This window comes from Melopsittacus undulatus, chromosome 3, assembly GCF_012275295.1.
Source record: "Melopsittacus undulatus isolate bMelUnd1 chromosome 3, bMelUnd1.mat.Z, whole genome shotgun sequence".
In the NCBI taxonomy this organism is placed as follows: domain Eukaryota; kingdom Metazoa; phylum Chordata; class Aves; order Psittaciformes; family Psittaculidae; genus Melopsittacus; species Melopsittacus undulatus.
Window position 1 is genome coordinate 115,017,937 of NC_047529.1, and position 18,729 is coordinate 115,036,665.

The following is an 18,729-nucleotide window of genomic DNA, read 5'->3' on the forward strand; positions in this document are numbered from 1 at the left end:
AGCTCCTAAACATTTCTGTATGTATGAGGATTTCTGCTGTTAGGATGAATACCAATCTTTGTCAGAGTCCATGTGGTGCATTTAAACCAAAGTACTGCAGACACTGCATACTGACCATACAAAGTACTGCACACACTGCATACTGATCATGCAGTCAAGACTTTAGCAAGTAGATCAGGTGTAAAACCACGATCCCTACAAAAAGGGAGGCTCAATGCCTCTAGCCTGGGAGATCTGATGGCCATAAGCCTAATCTCAGTCAGACTTCCCTTGAGCAGTCACCTGCAGGTGGGTTCAGATCTATGCTATTCTTAGCCTGCATATCTCATTTCTAGGTGCTAGAAGAAACTGGATTTGAAACAGGTACTCAGCATATGCCCTAAGACTGCAGTTTCAGCAGACTGTGTCCAGCAAAAGCACAAATTTGAGTTTCAAGCTATTTAACAGGTCAGAGCAGAGAAACAAAGCAATATATTCATGGTTGAAAGCACGCATACACCTGCATATACATCCATACAGCTGCACAACCAACAAAACACTTCCCCAGTTTAAAAGCATAATTAAGCAAATCTAGATCATCTATAGACCTTTCCTTAGGGAACGTTTTTCACGTCTTACCTCACATTCACTTTAATAATGAAACTGAGAACTCCTAAGACAGCATTTCATTTTCAGAATGTAAAACCTAAACCTACCCCCAGCTACAAACCCCATCTACAGCCATGCTGAGTGTGTATGCATAGTCCTGTGGCCCAGAACAGCAGAATGTGGTGCTATGCAGGTATCAAAATAGATATTGCTTTATGCATAGAACTGCAAAAGAAAATATCTTGCTGCCAGCTGCCCAAATATTAGGTGCTCACAGGCCTTTGGGCATTGATGCTCCATAAATTTAAGAGTATTTATTAGGTGAATACAGAAGTGGAAGGTTCATAGCAATGGAAAGTAAGTATGATAATGAGGTAAACACATGTTGCCAAGAAAATACCAACTAATCATGAGCGCTGTGACAGGAAATAGCAGCTTTAAACAGTCCCTTCTTGAATGGTGGAGCAAGGTCTGTGGGCTGGCTATAGGACACTGGACTTACTAATGACATCTCCCTGTGTCCTGTAGCTTTTTATGCTGCTGTGAACCCAGTCTGACAAGTAGGTAACCAAATAGGTGTTATGCTCTTTTGAATGCTTTGAAAAGACCTTATGAATGCTCCTTTCTATTCCTGAAAGTGGAGTGTCACATATAGCTTCGGTTTTCCTTGGATAAGCAAGAGAAAGCATTCTTCAGGGGACCATATCCACAGATGGAGCAGAGCTTCCTTTCTTTAAGTCAGAGGAAACCAAAGGTACGGTGATGTCTGTGCATCAGGAGCTCCATCTGGAGGTTGTTTGCTCTGATCTTTGGTTTTGAATGAAGATGCAACACCAAGCATAATCCAGGGGTATCTGGAAAACAAACAGCACCCGCAGTGGTGGGAATGGCCATTCCAGAGGCTCAGGGCTAGGCAGTACGTGTGAAAGTGCAGGTTTGTTAGTTTGGATAAGGTATTGAGGCAAGAAGCCCCCAAAGCGCTGTTTGGGGTGAGGGTCAATCTTCTGATGACTTATGCCAGATATTTGTTCCTGGTGACTTTGCTCAGCTCTACCCCAAGGCTGTCTGCATGCACAGCTCCAAGTAGAGTCTTCCACTGTTAACTGAAGCATTATGGATCCAGAAACAAGTTTCAGACTGAGTCAGTACATTCAGGTAAAGCTGAGATGCGATCAGACAGTCCATCCAGCTCCTCTTACAGTACAATCTGTTGAGAATAGGGTACACAGGGGCCTGCAGCCTGTCTTTGTTCTAATGTTACAGACAAAAAGTGGTGCTGTATGACTGAGCTAAACCTCACCGGTGATGGTTATCTCTGTTTTGCTGGAGGTGTCACACTGCTTACAGTGGCAAGGGGTCTGAGTGGTGCAGAACTGTTGAGCAGAGCAAGAGGGCTCCATGAATGAAGAGTGGTCTGTGCACTGGAGGGTCCTGAGCAGCATCCCCTTGTTTGAAGACATGCTGTGTGTTAATATATTCATCATCCCCCTGAGTGGACAAATAATGTAAACCAAGCAACAGTCCTAGATATTCCAAGACCCGTTTTCTTCCTCTGACACAGTGAACATCATTATGGTGTTAGGGAGGTCAGGAAAGCTCTCTGGGGCAAGAAACCTTGATGAGCTTTGCCATACAGGCTTCAATCACACTCAGAGCTGTGTATATTATTGCTGTCTCTGCTTGCTGCATGACTAACAGTGCCACAAGAAGGTGCCCCAGCTGCAAACTGCTGTGCGGGTCTGGGAAACCCACATTGTTTGGCTCTGATTTTGTGTGAAAATGAAAGATCTATGTGGAAAACATCTCAAACATCGAGCCTGGAACAGGCCTGTAATGTCAGCCAGCAGCAGCACTCCGTGTCCATGGTCAGAACTCCATCTGCAGGGCAGGGATCTCTTCTCCATGAGACAGGACACATACAGGAAACTGTGTGGACAGCCCAGATGATGGTTTTGCCATGGAGTTAGTGCCAGATGCCCTGTGGGATGAAGGAGGCGTGGAGAGGAATGCTGAAGGAGAACGAGCACTTAAGGGCACATATGGACTTTAGTCAGCTGCTTGATGACACAGAGTTTCAGGGCTACACTTCTGTAATGCCAAAGGCTGCTCAGTTGTCAGCCAGCTTCTGAAGGAAAAAACATGTGTAATTAATCACCCAGGGTGCCAAAATGCCATGTAATTAGGTTTGGTTTTCAGAGACTACATATTTTTATCTGTGAAATTAAGCAGTCTCCCCCAAGGGCTGAAAAAGTTATTCCCTCCATTTTTATATTGCTGCTGAAAATCCCAGTTGTGTATGCTCTCCTCCACAATGGGATGATGACAGGATGCACATCACGGTGCTTAAGGAAGAGTCCCAACCCTTGACACATACACAGGCAAACAGGAGATCACCAGCCTCACAGTAAATAATTTCTTCCTTATATCCAATCTAGACTTCCCCTGTTTCAGTTTGAATCCGTTACCCCTTTTCCTATCACTACAGTCCCTAATGAATAGTCCCTCCCCAGCATCCCTGTAGGCCCCCTTCAGATACTGGAAGGCTGCTATGAGGTCTCCATGCAGCTTCTCTTCTCCAGGCTGAACAGCCCCAACTTTCTCAGCCTGTCTTCATATGGGAGGTGCTCCAGCCCCTGATCATCCTTGTGGCCTCCTCTGAACTTGTTCCAACAGTTCCATGTCCTTTTTATGTTGAGGGCACCAGAACTGCACACAGTGCTCCAAGTGAGGTCTCACGAGAGCAGAGTAGAGGGGTAGGAAGAAAGAGATATTGACAAATAATACATGTACCTGGCCAAAAAGGAAGGGATTTAACCCTGCCATGAGTTATGTGGCTGTGCAAAACTGAAAACCTTCTCTGGGATGGCTAAGGGGTCATCAGTGGGATGATAACAACTTTGAAATGTAACGGGTGCTATTTCCCATTGTTTTTAATGAATGCTACCATGAACATGACAGGAACCACCAGTGGGGACCACCTTTAGATACTCATATTACACAATGCAACAAAAGATTGACCACCAAAAGAGAGCAGGATTTACCATCAGATCTCTACAGAGGCACAAGTAAGCCCTTATGAAAAGAAACAGATGGGGAAGCTCATGGTCTTAGCAGAGCCAAATTGCCCAGTCTCTGATCCCCAGAGATATGCATTTTGGCAGCAGCACAAATACCATTTGTCTGTACTAGAGAGCAGCCCCAATGAAGAGATACATCACTGTGATTTTGCTATCAAGGTAAAGCTGTACCCACCTCGTGGGCTCTTCTCCCTGTGCTTCTCATGAGCAGAACTAGCAAACTATTGCTTCCCTTGTGCTGCACTTTGCCTGACAGCTGCCAGGCCCTCTGCACCCACAGTGATGAACAGAAGTCCTTGCAGATGCCTGCTGCACACTGGGAAAAGGCTGTGGAGAGTCTGTGAAACCTGTGAGAGCTGGCATTTTGAACAGAGGGACGACAGCCCTTCCTTGGCTTATGTACAGATAGGCCTCTGCCAGAAGCAGTGAGCATCAGGCTGCCCAGCCTGGTGCACAGATGCTGACAAAATGCAAAGCTAAATATGTTGAAGATGATAGGTGCAAAGATGCTGGTTCTGCAGCTTGAGCATATAAAGTAAAACACCCAAAATGCCAAGCTGCCAAACTGCTTTACGTTACCTGTAGGGTAAAATCAGAGTGAGGTTCATTATAATCTTTTCCAGCTCATAGTATCTTTCCATAATTTCTTCTGTTAGCCTTTGATAAAGACAAGCAGTGCCAGCCTCTGGCATTTCTACACCTTGTGTGTGTGTATATATGTCTACTATATGCATGTATACATATATATATATATAAAACCACTGCATGCTCCCACTTTCCAGTCCTCTCCCAACCAAGTACTCCCCAGACTGCTTGAGGAAGAAATGAAAACCATTTTCTTCTCAAAATACCTTTTTTTCCATAGGAAAAAACAAAAGCAAGCCCAAAGCCTCAAGTTTTAGGTTGTGTTTACCATCACAGTCTTTTCAAACAGCAGCCAGAGCAGCATACCAGTAGTGTTTCTCATTTTAATTGCATAAAACCAACAGGAATAAATTTGATCAAGCTTTTAAGTATACAGAGGTGCATTTTTTGTATACTTTTATTTACTAAAGAAAAACTGAGCCCACAGGTTGAAGCCAAATAAAAAGGATGAGGCAGAAGAATGTGTGGGCTTTTACTTTTAAAAAAACATTTAAAAGACAAAAAGAGGACACACCAGGAGAACAAATAGCAGCCAGAGCGGCTGCTAATGCCCTTGAATCTAGAACAGCTTCCGAAAAGCCAAGTCTTTTATCCCTCACTTAACATGTAGTGAAAGAGTCCAAAACAGAGCCATCCTTCAAGCCTCAGCTGTACTCCAGGGCACTTGATGCTCAGTAGCCATATTTCTCATTGAGATGAGTCTTGCCATCACCACTTTGACCTAATGGGCAAAGAGGAAAAGCTGAATTAATTTTCCCCCTCTTATCCAAGATAAATGTGTAGCCAAGCATGAAACAGTCTCCAGGCAGCAGCAGATAACCACAAAGAGGATAAAAAGTCAGACTGGATATTAGAATTGAAATCATCTTTTGATTTATACATATAATCCCTCTTAATTTTACTAAACATGTCAAGATTACATCATATATACCTGTGGGGGTTTCGTTTTGTATTTTCCTTGTATCCTCATTATGCCATCTTGGAAAACAGGTCTTACTATTAGCAAGCAGAGGCAGAGAAATGAGCTCCCTCTTGTGGACACAGCTCACCTGGCTATCCCAGATCAATCTCCATGTTACTGAACTGGGTGTTTTGTCCCAGTGGATTCATATGCCAGAGCAGAGCAGTGTTTTCACTGAAGGGTGATTCACCGGATTATAGTTTTCTTCAGTGAAATTGAATCTCATTTTTCTTACTCCTTTTGGAGCCTATCTATAGTATAAGCCTGTAATAGCCTTATAGTCAGGAATCTACCAAACGAAAGCTGAGCTTTGAACATGCTATGAAAACCCCAGTGCATGAAAATCATAGAATCATAGAATATGAACCTTCCATTTTAGAGAAACTGGAAAAAAATATATATACTGTTTAAGAATAACCTCAACTTGGCTCAAAACACCCTGGAACTAAAGTAAAAGAATTTGTTCAACTTTAACATATTCAATGTGTGCATTTATAGTCAGTGACTTCACCAAAGGGTTACCAAGAATTCTCGCCAAAACACACGGCCCAAAGTCTGTATTCCAATGATTTCTGAAAGCATTTGCAAAGAAGATTATCAGATTTCACAGATTTCTATGAAAACCGAGAATACTGACATAGCTGCAGACCTTTGGTAGTGAAGGTCTGAGCTTCTCTTTCAACTAGATCATTGTATTACTCTGTGTGACTGGAGTTAGCTCTCTTGGCTGTTACAGAACTCAGAAACAAACCTCAGGTGTATCTGTCCATTGAGATGAAGATACTACAGATACTGTCTGTATTTCACTGCAAGACTTGCATGGCCATAGAGCAGATATGTGGCATAAAATGCCAGAAAGCATCAGGTTCTGGTTAAAGTATTCCCGAGTTACCTTTTTCTCCAGAAGTTCCAAGGACACCTGGACTACTTATTAAGTAGATTCTTGAGTTATAGATTAAAAAGGGTAAGGAGATGGTTGATACCTGCAGGAGGAACCCATATGCAGTAGTCTGGGTCATCATCTGGGTACTGTGAGGAAAAAAATGGTGGTTGCTTTACCTGCAAAAGCAAAAAAGATTTCAGGTGCTGCACCCTTACACCAATGTGTCCCAGCCACTAAACCTCTCATTAACTCAGAGGCAAATACTGAAAGGTGAGGGCTATTTCTACGAGAGTCAGGGATGAAAGCTATAATACACAGGGAAGAAGAAACATCAAACCCTAAAACAGATGCAGTTTATTCCCAGCAGAGTCACAGAATAACAGAAATACTGGTTAGCTGGGACCTCTGGAGGTCATCGTGTCCAATCTGCCCCTGAGAACAGAACCGCTGCCAACTGTCCATTCTGGGACAGTTTCATCTTATCATCCTAATGTTTGGTAGTGTCATTCAACACGGAATCTCTCTGGGCAGGGGAAAAGACAGAACAGGATTTTCAAGAAGTGCTTTACTGACTTCAATGCACAGCCCAACTGAAAACTTTGGGGTTAAGGTGACTTTACCTTCTCGTTACAGACTTCAAAACCTGTGCCCAGTGGCACTATGTGGTTCTATGTTTGGGTTTTCATTAGCAGAAGAGCACTACTGCCACCAAGCTATACTCAATCAAACTGCTACTATTTCACTATAAAAGAGCCTACTAAATGATTTCCTGAAACTCCTAAACTGCAGGAATCGTGGTGCTGTAACTCACCTTGCTTGAGCTGTTGATTTTCTTAGCTTTCTCAGATGCCTCTTCAGGTTCTTTCTGTACTGCCTCAGATGCTGGGAAGAAAGATTTGGTTTACAACACATCATAAATGACAAATAATATCAGAAATCAGCTTGTAGGAAGTTTACATAAAAGAGGTACAAAAGGAAATCCAAGACAATTCACTGCCACAACATTAATACCTCAGGCTGCTGAACATCCTTTTGGTTTTCACAGGTTTATTAACATATGCTTAACACACTATCTACTTCTACTGACAGAAGACAGTTAAGTCCTTCAGACAGTTTCTAAACTAACATGCTGCTGTACAACAGAGCCTAAACTCTATTGCTCACCTTGAGATTTCTCTTGTGAGGGTCCCATCTGAGATTCTTTCCTTAGTACCTTTGGCTCAGGCAGAAAAGGAACCCCTATAAAAGAAAAACGAAAGAGCTAGATGAGCACTCTGCAGTAACTCTGCTGAGCAGAGCACTAACACCCCTGAGACAAAGTACAAAAGGGAACTCTTGGCTATATTGTCACAGGAATAACTTCTCTTGAAAGTTGTCCAAATTACTTCATGTATCAGGTCCATGGTACATCAAGAGGACTCACTGTTGTGGTGTAAGCCCAGCCAATAACCCAGCAACATGCAGCTGCTCACTCACGCTCCCCTTTTCCCCCCTCTCCAGGCAGGATGGGGAGGAGATCTGAAGAGTGTAAACCCCACAGGTTGCAATAAGATCAGTCCAATAACTAAAGTATAATACAAAACTACTAGTAATAGTAATGATACAGGAAATAACCAGGGGAGAGAATTGCTCACCACCCACCAACCAATACACAGCCTGACCCAAGCAGCGATCTGCTCTTCCAGGTAACTCCCCCCAGTTTATATACTGGGCATGATATGCTATGGTATGGAATACCCCTTTGGCTAGTTTGGGTCAGGTGTCCTGTCTCTGCTCCTTCCTAGCTTCTTGTGCCCATCCTCACTGGCAGAGGATTGGAAACTGAAAATGCTTTGATCAGTTAGGTGCTACTTAGCAACAACTAAAGCATTGGTGTGTTATCAGCATTGTTCTCACACCAAAGCTGAGACTCAGCCCTGCACCAGCTACCAAGAAGGAGAAAAGCAACTGTTACAGCTGAAGCCAGGACATTCATTAAACTTTTGACTTGTGAGTGCAGGAGATTTCTTCTATTTCACCAAAAGCATGGAGAAATGACTGCCAAGAGTAGTTTTAACTGGAATCATGTTAAACTCTGCTGTTGACACACAGAGTCTGGACTTGTAGGAAAAATGTATGGAAATCTGCTGGAGAACCCGTGACTCAGACACTAGGAGATTCAGAAAGCTCTGAAGAATTCAGCAGCAACAGCCTCAGCTTCATTACTGGAAAAAACCAAAACCAATGATTTACCATCCTGAAGGGATTCTAGATTCTTGTTATTGCAAGAAGAACCATCAGGAGCATTAGTTTCTTTTCCTGTTTCTTCTTCTACTGTAACTTTTGTTTCCATGTTTGATGCTCTGCTGTTTACTGTATCTATTTCTTGCTTCTCCTCCATTTCTTCCTCTTCCTCCTCTTCCTCCTCCTCTGGTCCATCATCTTTTGTTCTTAACAAGCTTTCAGGGACTTCTGGACGCCTAACAGGCAACTTCTGTGGGAGAAAGAGTTGTGCTTCAGTGCTACGATAAATGGAGCTGGATGCCACAGATATTCATTACAGAAGAAAGTACACACATTACTGTCAGAGACAGCCCGTAAGGAAACACCCTCAGGATGAAGAACAGTTAGGTTTTAAAGAAAAGTTATTAGTAGAGATGGAAGATGAAAAAATATGTCCAGTCCATAGACAAGGAGCACAATCTTTTCATATGAGGGCACTGGAAACAGAATCAATCTTTGATATGATCTCTGCCATAAGAGCAAGAAGAACTGCTGAGTTATAGCAGTGGTTCAGCCTGATGTCCCCAGGCTGCCTCTACTCAACTCATTGCCTTTTGACCACAGCTGTGCCTAGGAAACTGGCTGTACAAGGACAAAGAATAGCAACTGCTGGCAGCAAACATCCAACAGCCACTGCTTGCTGCCTTGTGCACCTTCCACTGCCACAGGCCTGCACCTCCATTCTGTTTCCTTCCATGTGAGAAGACACAGTTGCCACCTACAGTGGCCACAGCCTGGGAACATGTCTGAGAAACAGCCTCTGATTTGCTCTTACGAATCAAACTTACCCCAAGGCTTCCAGTTTTCAGCTTGAATTTGCTCCCCCCTTTCATTGCACCAAACAGAGGCAAGGTAATCTTTTTAGGCTTGTTCTCTGCTTCCAGACTGTAACTCCCACTCCTAATAAGAAAGAGATACAAAGGAAAAGAGTGCACATAGCATCAACACAGTCTTACATTTACAAATACAAACCAATCTGCAAATTAGAAGTGGATATATAAAATCCCTTTATTTTTCTCTCACTTGCAGCATCCAAGGAACAGGAAGCAAAAAATAAATAAGGAGAAAAAAACCTATCTCACAGACTCCCTCAAATTCAACTGCACACACCCACATATGTATATAATACATATGCATATATAAAAACACACTTGGAGGATAAACCTCAGTTTAAGCAAACTAATTAAGCCTGTAATTAAGCTGCCACTAGCAAATGATGAACCCAGCACACACCCTCTTGAATTGCAGCAGTTCTGCGAGGCAGTACTTGTAGAGCCACTAGACTTGACTCCCAGGTACCTTTCATGGAACTGAAGTGGTTTTCACCTTGTACATAATACCTGTAAAATTCCTCTGCTCCTTTTAGATGCAAGTTGGGAAAAAACCCGTGAAAGCTAAACCACAATTCCAATCCTTTCTCCTTCTCATCCTCCCAGTGTGGGCTTATCTTACTGCCCACAGTATTGGGGTGTATCTGCCTCAACCACAGATGCTGCAACACCCAAAAGGCACAGCATCTCTTTGAAGAGGTGGGTTGGCCAGGTAGGCTGGAAGGTCGTCCTGCCTTTGTGTTTGGAAAGCTGTCTATTTACTGGGTTTGCACAACTGCTCATGGATAACAACAATGGTAAAAGCAATTGTTTTACACTTTAGCCAAGACTTACTGGGGCTTCAGCTCAGGCAGTTCTGCAGGCTTGACAAGCTTTATTAGGCCTTTCAGCCTCTGTTGCTCTTTCTTCAGTTCAAAGGACCTCAAGTGAAGCTTCTTCCGTGCCACGCTGTCTAAGGTAGATCCTGATTTCATTTCGGTCATGAATTCATCCAAGGAATCTTGAGGTGCTGGCTGGGACTGGACTGGGCAAGATAAAAGGCAGATACGTATTGTTATGAGTGGGGAGACAACAGCTGTACTCAAGTCCTACCTTTAGAGAATACTGTATATAGGAAAACCTATCCTCTCTGCAAGTTTCTGTTGAATGGTGAAATAATAGAGGTTATTAGCCCTGGAAAGATGAAAGCATTTCTCCTAACAAAAGCCTCACAGTAAACTTTCATCCACTTATATAACAAAGCCTCTCTTAAAATTGAATGTTTCTTTATGAGTGTCTTTAAGTTACTCATCTCACTGCAAGATCTGCTGTCCTTAAGAGAGTGGCTTACGGGTTCTTTTTGTAGTCACAGACTGAAACAAACAGAGCTACAAAGAATGCCGCACCACTGCATGGGGAATCCCATTTTGACTTTCCTGGAATGTTTATGTAATAACATTTGCAAAGCTGAGAATGAATCAACACGTGGTGCTGTCTCCCACCCCTGGATGACAGAGCGCTTACAAGAGTTTCATATGTTAGGCCAATCACACAAGATTTACCCCTGTTTTGACTGGATTTTCTAGTAAGAAAACACTGCTTTGTACTTGGAAAACAATAGTGACAATCTTTCTACTCCACTTGATTTCAAATATTAATAATTCTGTGCATATTTATGCAATTAAAACTCAAAAGGAAAAACTAAAGCTCTAATGATGAAGAAAAATGATCGCAGAATTCTAACACATGGATTTCAAACAACCAAACCAAATACCCACAGAAAAACTCCTTCCTTGGGCTTAAGCAAGTTTTTATACAGCCTTCAAATACGACTTGAATGCAAACAAAGAAAAACGTTGTTGCTAGAATTTTAATGAGCCTTTTGACAGGCAGCCTCCTTCTGCCTTTCAGTGTTACATGAAAAGTGGCAAATCTGGTATTTGCTGCATTACAAGCATCTATGTATATATGCACAAGCAGAATTATACAAACAATAAGTTATTTTCAGTTCAGCTTGAGCTAATTAAATAGCACTTTGTATTTAAAGCAGCACATGTTAAATTTCAATAAAATAGCAGGTTTTGTTAAAAGTACACATTCAAGCAATTTTACATGACAAATATTTACAGAAAAGTCTAGTAAGACTTATGTGTACAAATGGACTCAATTGGAAAGGATATTTCTGATGTAGAACAAAACACAGTTTATAATTTGCCAATATTAAAGCCGTAACAGTACTGTTTAAATATATAGAGAATTAAGAGGCTTCAACAACCAAAGAACTGTTATAGCATCCACCTCCACACAATTATAAATGATGACAAAACTTGTCATAAAGGAAACTCAGATAGAAATACTCTTCCTTGCAGCTATTTGTATGAACCAAGACAAAAAACATCAATGAAAACTTACTGATAACAGCCTGAAGCTCCTAACAGGATATGAGCAGAATGATCATTTCATTTAAACACCAACTTTCAAAGATATGGCTTAGTGTCTAGTCAGGTAATTCAGAACAACTAAAGTGCAGTTTGCTTCTTTATCTGCAGAACCATATAAGTGCTTCAGTCAGGGAGTGATCTTCAGCGAGTCAGAACACCCCTTCCTGCAAATACAACTGTCTGCTTGATTCCACCAACAGTGCCTAAGATCAGGTAATTCAACTTAGATGTTCACTGTTAGCATTCAGTATCTGTTGCAGCTGTTTTCTACACTATTCAAGTAAAATCTGATGTTGCTGGGAGGTGAATCAACCATGATTATTATGCTTTATATTTCAGTGAATAAAGGTATAGGGCTATTTACTGCACCATCAACTTATTGATAATTTTTTTCCAAATGGGTAATTAAAGATGAGACTGAAGAGCTCTATGTATTTGATTTTCACTCAGCTGCATCAGTGAATGAGAGATACCAAGTCAGTCCATCCATGACTAGTTCTGAAAAACTGTGTTTGGACTCCACATTTTTCTTCTCTCACCTTTCCTTTTTAAGATACATTTACAATGAGAGAAGTGAAATAAAATACAGTCTTTTCTGCCAGTTGCTTAGTCTTCCCTTATAAACAGTTGTGGAAGTCACAAGAAAAAGTGTTCCTCAAACTGGGTCAGTTTCACTAACACTGGCAGATAACCAGTAATAATATTCACCCTCTTAAGCTCCGTGAACTTGCAAATGCACCTCCTTAATTTAGATGCTGCTTGCTTTGGATGCACAGAGTACATAAACTATTGGCTGGAGAGTATTAAAGTATCCTTATTAAGCTAACTCGGTGACCTGCAAATCTCCCTACCCCTTTCTGAAAAGTGGACATAAAAAGAAGGCCCTTAAGACAGGAATCCATAAGATACATTTTTATCTCCTTATTGCTCTTTATGGAAAGCACTATGAACTTCATGCCTTACCTTTCCCTGAAGCCTTCAGCTTCTCTGTTATCTCAGAAAGCTCATTTTCAACTTCATTTAGCTTTTTGACCTAGAAAAGAACACACGTAGGAGATCTTCATATCTTCTTAAAATCCCCTTTTAAGAGTTATTCAAATATCCTACCAAATTACCTCAATTTATCTACTTCTAATCTTTGACCAGAGTTTCTGGAATGAAAAAATTATAGTCTAGATTGTTCCTAAATAACTATCAATCCCTTCACATACTGTTCAAACAATTTTCTGTCTGAAACACAGAAATATGGTAATGCTTCTGTAGCAATGTTACAGCACCAATGTGATCCTCCAATCCTCCCTATTCCTGCTCCCCCACACCCTATTGTGTCTGTATGGCTTTTAGTTGTCATATGCCTGTCAGTCCAGGATGCTTATTCTTTGAAGCAGAATGAGATCCTTCTTTATGATCCCATTCTTCTTTATGATGTGCCCTGTGTGCCTGAAAGGTTGCAATTGTTTTCTGATGCTTTAAAACTATTATAAAAGTATCCTGCTCTGGTGTTTCATTCACCCACTGCCACGATTCATCAAGTAGCAGGCCATACTACACAAGCAAAAGCAAGGCAGTATGCTACCTCTTCAGTAAAGCAAATCAGTACTTTAAGATATTCATAGATACTCTCCACAAATAAAAAAACCCCATTCCTTTATTGCAACTTGGCCAAATGAGAGTGAAAGGTCTGAAATGGTATCAGAGCTCAAGTTATCAAAGAAAGATCAGGAAATAGCTTTGATTTTCCTTCTTAGTAATAAGATGTGCATGAGAATAAGCCTAGCACATCATAACAGTTCTTACCAGGGAGTCATAAGTCTCTGGTTTTTCTTCTATTTTACCAGCTTTTCTCATTCTGTTCAGCCGTTTCTTTTCTACAGCACCAGTTCGATCAAGGAAGGTGTCATCATCACTGTCATAAAAATCCTCATCTTCCCAGTTCTTTGATTTCCTTTTTCGGGATACTGGGAAAGGGAAGGGAGAAGGCAAGAGTCAATGATTTGTATACCACTGAGCAATAAAACAAAGTCAAGACAGCAATCGCAAATCCCTAATTTAGGGCTTTTAGAACAATCACAGCATTTGACTCATTACTCACCTGCTTCTTGCCTTAGTACTCCCCGAGCATCGAGCAGCCTGCAAGCTTCCAGGGCACACTGTATCATTGCTTCCTTCTTCTTTCCTGAATGGAGAATCTCTGCCACCAGCTGCTTTCCTGATGCATCATCCACAGGCAACCTGTTCAGTTTGAAAGATCAGAGAACAGCTCAAACATACATTATTTATCATATTGACATTGTTCTTTCCCTTTTAATCTGGTCTTTTTTGGTGGGTTAAGTATTTTTCACTTTTCACTTCATACAGTACCAATCGAAACACAAGATATCCTGAAGCACCCAAGTACATTTTAATTACACTAGTCCAAACAATAACTCTTCCTGTATTCATTCCACTGGGAATATAAGAAGCTAAAAAGTTAAATGTCAGCCTCTGAATCATTTTAAGCACCAGTACCTTGCATCCATGCAACCAGTAACAAATACTTTCCATGCTGAAGGTTTCTTAAGCAGTACAGTCACTGTAATGTTGTTCCTATCCATTTGAGACCTACCTTGTTGACTTAATTTTCACCTCACCTTCTTCTGATAACAAAGTTACTTTAGTGGCCTCTAGCAGGAGCCCACCAAAAACTGCCTTACAGAATCATAGAATAGTTAGGGTTTGAAAGGACCTTAAGATCACTCCAAGTGAGGTCTCAAGAGAGCAGAGTTGAGGGGCAGGATCACCTCCTTCGACCTGCTGGTCACGCTCCTTTTGATGCAGCCCAGGATACAGTTGACTCTCTGGGCTGCAAGTGCACACTGAAACTGGCTCATATTCAGTTTCTCATCAACCATAAAATAACTGAAATGGGGTACACAGTAGAATGAAAGATATTTTTTCTCTCTCTCCCCCACTAGGAATTGAAAGGTAATTGTTTCCTAGTTTCTTCTTTAATATTTCAATTTCACATATTTCTCAAAACAAGAGGAACTGAAAGAACCTGAACTCTTGCTTTCTCAATGTTCATCTCTAAGGAAAAACAAATGCTGCCAGACCAGAAAGGAGCACAGATACTAAACTAGGCACTGATCTTTGAACTTCTCTCAGTATCTAATTCTAGCTGGCCTCCTCGCCAAGTGTGACAAGACAAATAACTCCTTCAGGTTTTGTATGTGAATTCAATGAAGTGAGCTTCTATGCAGAGAAAGTGAATGGAGGTATACCTACTTGATCCTGCATAGCCAGCTATTGTGCCCACGATCATCATATTCATATTCTAACTCTTCTCCTAGAGAGAAAAAGAAAGTTGATGCAGTAACCAAAATTGAAATAAACAAGAATAATCATTACAGCAGAGAAGAATGTCATGGTTAAAAACAACAGGTAAGTTGCCCTTGTTATAAGCTTGAATTTGCCATGGGATCTTCTGTTGTACTATGCTCATTTGGTTGTTTTTCGCAGTGTAGTTCAAAGAAAACCCAATCTTGTCTCTATATGTATTCAAGTAAATGACATTGAAGTAATGGTATTTTTGGGTCTGAATTCACAGATATTTTGAAGATTAATTTTTCACTTTAGCAAATAAGTGAGTCATCTGTAAGTTTCACTAGCAACCATCGGAAGTTTGGAGCAGTTCATTATTGCCATTTGTCTTGTTAGACTTTCCAATTCTATCTCACAATCGCAGCCACTGCCAAACAGAACAGACTGGAATTTGATGAGTATGAATTCTTCAGCATAGCTTCAAAGCATGGTTGTGGCTTCAGTGTTGCTCCAAAGGCATACAACTCTCACTGCAATTCCCAGTTTAGGAATTAGTAACTAACTAAGTCTCAGATATACAACAGTGACCTAAGTTTTAATTAATTAAACTAACTAATTAAATTAAATTAACCAAATCAAACAAAATAACAAAAAACCCACACAAAAACCCAAATCACCACCAACCCCCACTCAAAATCTGATCACAAGGTAACAGAAAAGTTTAGCTCCTACACCTTAGTTCCCAAAGGCAAACATGAGCACAACCATCACCCTTCAGTAAATAGGAAATTTACTTTAAACTTAGAAAAACAGTACAGTACCTTCTCTGTCAAAAAAGCCCTGTAAGGCCTTCCTAGGATCTTTCATATAAAAAGCATCATGCACATCCTGAAAATCAACAGCAATAGGGTTTTCTTCAACCTCATCCTCCTCAGCATCCTCCCCTATAAGACATAGAAAGTGCAAAAGTATGGTGAAACGTTAGAAAGAGATCACCAGTATATTTCAACTTGTCTTAGTTTGAAAGGAATAGCAGCTATGTAATACTCAGATTATTTCCCTTAACTTGAATATAATTTCTGCATCCAATCAAATATACCACCCTGCTTCATTTTTACAATTACTTATTATATCTTAAGATGCAGTTTTGCAGGTGATATGGTTTAGTGTGAGGTGTCCCTGCCCATTGCAGGGGGTTGGAACTGGATGATCTTAAGGTCTTTTCCAACCCTAACTGTTCTATGACTCTATGATCATCACTGCTTTATCAGCATATTAAAGGATTATGTGCTTATATATTTCCATTAAAAAAAAACCAACTCCTTTTGGACTGAACAGCTCATTAATTACAATGTATCTACTTTAAGATGTGGACGTCTTTAAATTCAAAGACACCTATACTGCATAGAAGTCTCAAGCAATTAAATTTCACCTCTTGGGCGGAAATGTGGACACCACCACAGAAACAAACCTAGACTCTCAGCTTCATAGTCTTTTATAGAATCATAGAAGAGTTAGGGTTGGAAAGGACCTTAAGATCATCCAGTTCCAACCCCCTGCCATGGACACGGATACCTCACACTAAACCATGTCACCCAAGGCTCTGTCCAACCTGGCCTTGAACACCATCAGGGATGGAGCATGCACAGCTTCCCTGGGCAGCCCATTCCAGTGCCTCACCACCCTAACAGTAAAGAACTTCTTTCTTATATCCAATCTAAACTTCCCTTATTTCAGTTTCAACTCGTTACCCCTTGTCCTATCATTACAGCCCCTATAGGCATAGCCAAATTCCTCCCCACATTTAAAAGAGCTCTGGCATACTTCCCACCAAATACAAGCTTGCCTTGTCACAGCACTCTTCTTCTTAAAAGGACTGCTGTGGAGCCAAGAGCTTCACTGAATTGGAACACCTGGCATAAAGCTGTAATTTCAACCCTGGTATTCCCTAAAAGCTGTCAAAGACCTTCCAAGATGTATCAGCTGATTTACACATCATCACTTACCCATTCCCCATGAGCAACTCATATCAGTGTTCTGGCTCCTCTCATTTTTCTCCTCTTTTTCATCTTCTTCATCAGAGTCCTCTCCCAACATTGTCTTTTCTAACTTGGCTTGCTGCTGCTTGCGCAGTGCCTTCAGTTGAGTCACAGTCAGTTCTGACTCAGACTCCTGGTCCTCCTTGGGTCCCTACGTCACAAACAGTAACTTAGCAGAAATGGTTTTTAAAAGAAAAATAAAGAAGTATTTTCAACACAGATGCAGTTTACGTACAATAACATAAATAAATCACTATAGTGCTCTTCAAAAAGTGGAATTATTAGACCATTTGTTATAACTTGCATTACTGAACTTAATGCCTTTTCCAAAAGGGAGAAAAAAGAAATGAGTGTTGTTGTGGACTTGCAGTCAGATCAATCTCAAATATAACTGTATTCTAAAGACAACAGTTAAAATGCCCCTCAATACTATATGGAAGAATGCGAGTAACGAGCAGCCTCTGACATGTGTAGGGCACACCGAGTGCCATCTAAATGTCTACTAATGAAAGCTGCCCTTGTTCACACAGAAATATCAGGGTTTCACTTCACCAACACATCATCCTGTCCGAGAGAAATGCTTTCTGCACTCACTGCACACCGGCAGAAGCTGCCCGTCCTGTTCCCATACAGAGCCCTCAGCAGAGCTGCCCAGGGTGATGCTGCAATGCCCTGCTCTGTCCTTCAGCCCCAAACCTCCCTACAGAGCTCACACCGGATGCTTACGGCTGACTACTCTTCCCCATACAACCACCATAGCAGCACTCAGCTGCTTTCAAAGCACCCAAACCGCCTCCCACCGCAGAAGCCGCTTTCCCACCCAGTACTCCACGGAGATGAAGATGGAGCCAAGGAAACCCCGGAGCTCGAAGTTACCGGACACCAGCCCCGGTCCCCGACTCACCTGCAGGAAGAAGAGCCGGGAGCTGCCGCCGAAGCGCAGCCCGTGGCCCACCCGCACCCGGCAGTAGGTGCGAGGCGGCACCCGCGTCTTGTTGAGGAAGGTGCCGTGGGTGCTGCCCAGATCGTACACATAGAAACCAGCGGCACCGCTGTGGTCATCGGGGGCGCAGCCGCGGTACTGCAGCACGGCGTGGTGCCGCGACACCGACGGGTGCTCCAGCGCCAGGGCGCAGCCGGGCAGCCGCCCCACCAGGAACCAGCTGCCGCCCTCCAGCCGCACCGAGCCCAGCACCACGCCGCCCTTCAGCACCTCCAGCCCGTAGCCGGCTCCGTCCGGAGGGCGGCTGCCCCATGGAGGCTCCTCATAGCGCGGCGCTGGGGCTGGGGCAGGGGCAGGGGCCGGGCTGGGCCCCGGCTCCCCACTGTCTGCGGTGCGGGGTGCGGCGGGCAGCGGGCAGCTGGGCCGCTTGAAGGCGGTGGGCTCATCGGCAGCCTCCGGCTCCACCTGCATAACCTCCGCCATCTTCCCAGGTCCGGCCCTATATAAGGTCGCCCGGAAACGAGCACCGCTAAGGCTGCAGTGCCCGGGGTAGGGGACAGCAAGCAGCGAGCAGCTCCAGGGTGTTGCGCTATTGCCCCAATTGCGGCCCAGAGTACTGTGAGCAGTGAGACAAGGAGAGAGACAGCAGCAGCAGAAGCCGTGGCGGTGTTTTCCCTTCTGTCGGTGCGAAGGAGCGCTGGTGCTGGGGGAACAGCTTCTTGTGCAGGACCGGCACCCACTTCCGGCTCGGCGGACAAGCAGTGCAGGTAGGGCTGGGGTA

The 18,729-nt window shown here is 42.7% G+C and overlaps 1 protein-coding gene across 1 annotated transcript; it reads right to left on the bottom strand.

The window, feature by feature from the left end:
* Window positions 1-4,633: 4,633 nt before the first annotated feature.
* On the bottom strand, window positions 4,634-18,427 carry SLC4A1AP (solute carrier family 4 member 1 adaptor protein). The gene is made up of 14 exons (XM_034061271.1): window positions 17,910-18,427; window positions 16,973-17,156; window positions 15,788-15,910; window positions 14,931-14,991; window positions 13,759-13,898; window positions 13,464-13,624; window positions 12,630-12,699; window positions 10,081-10,270; window positions 9,205-9,316; window positions 8,387-8,627; window positions 7,319-7,393; window positions 6,966-7,036; window positions 6,255-6,330; window positions 4,634-5,031 (listed from the first exon to the last, which is right to left on the bottom strand). The coding sequence occupies exons 1-14, from the start codon at window positions 18,417-18,419 to the stop codon at window positions 4,982-4,984; spliced, it is 2,064 nt and encodes a 687-aa protein (XP_033917162.1). The 5' UTR covers window positions 18,420-18,427; the 3' UTR covers window positions 4,634-4,981.
* Window positions 18,428-18,729: the final 302 nt, after the last annotated feature.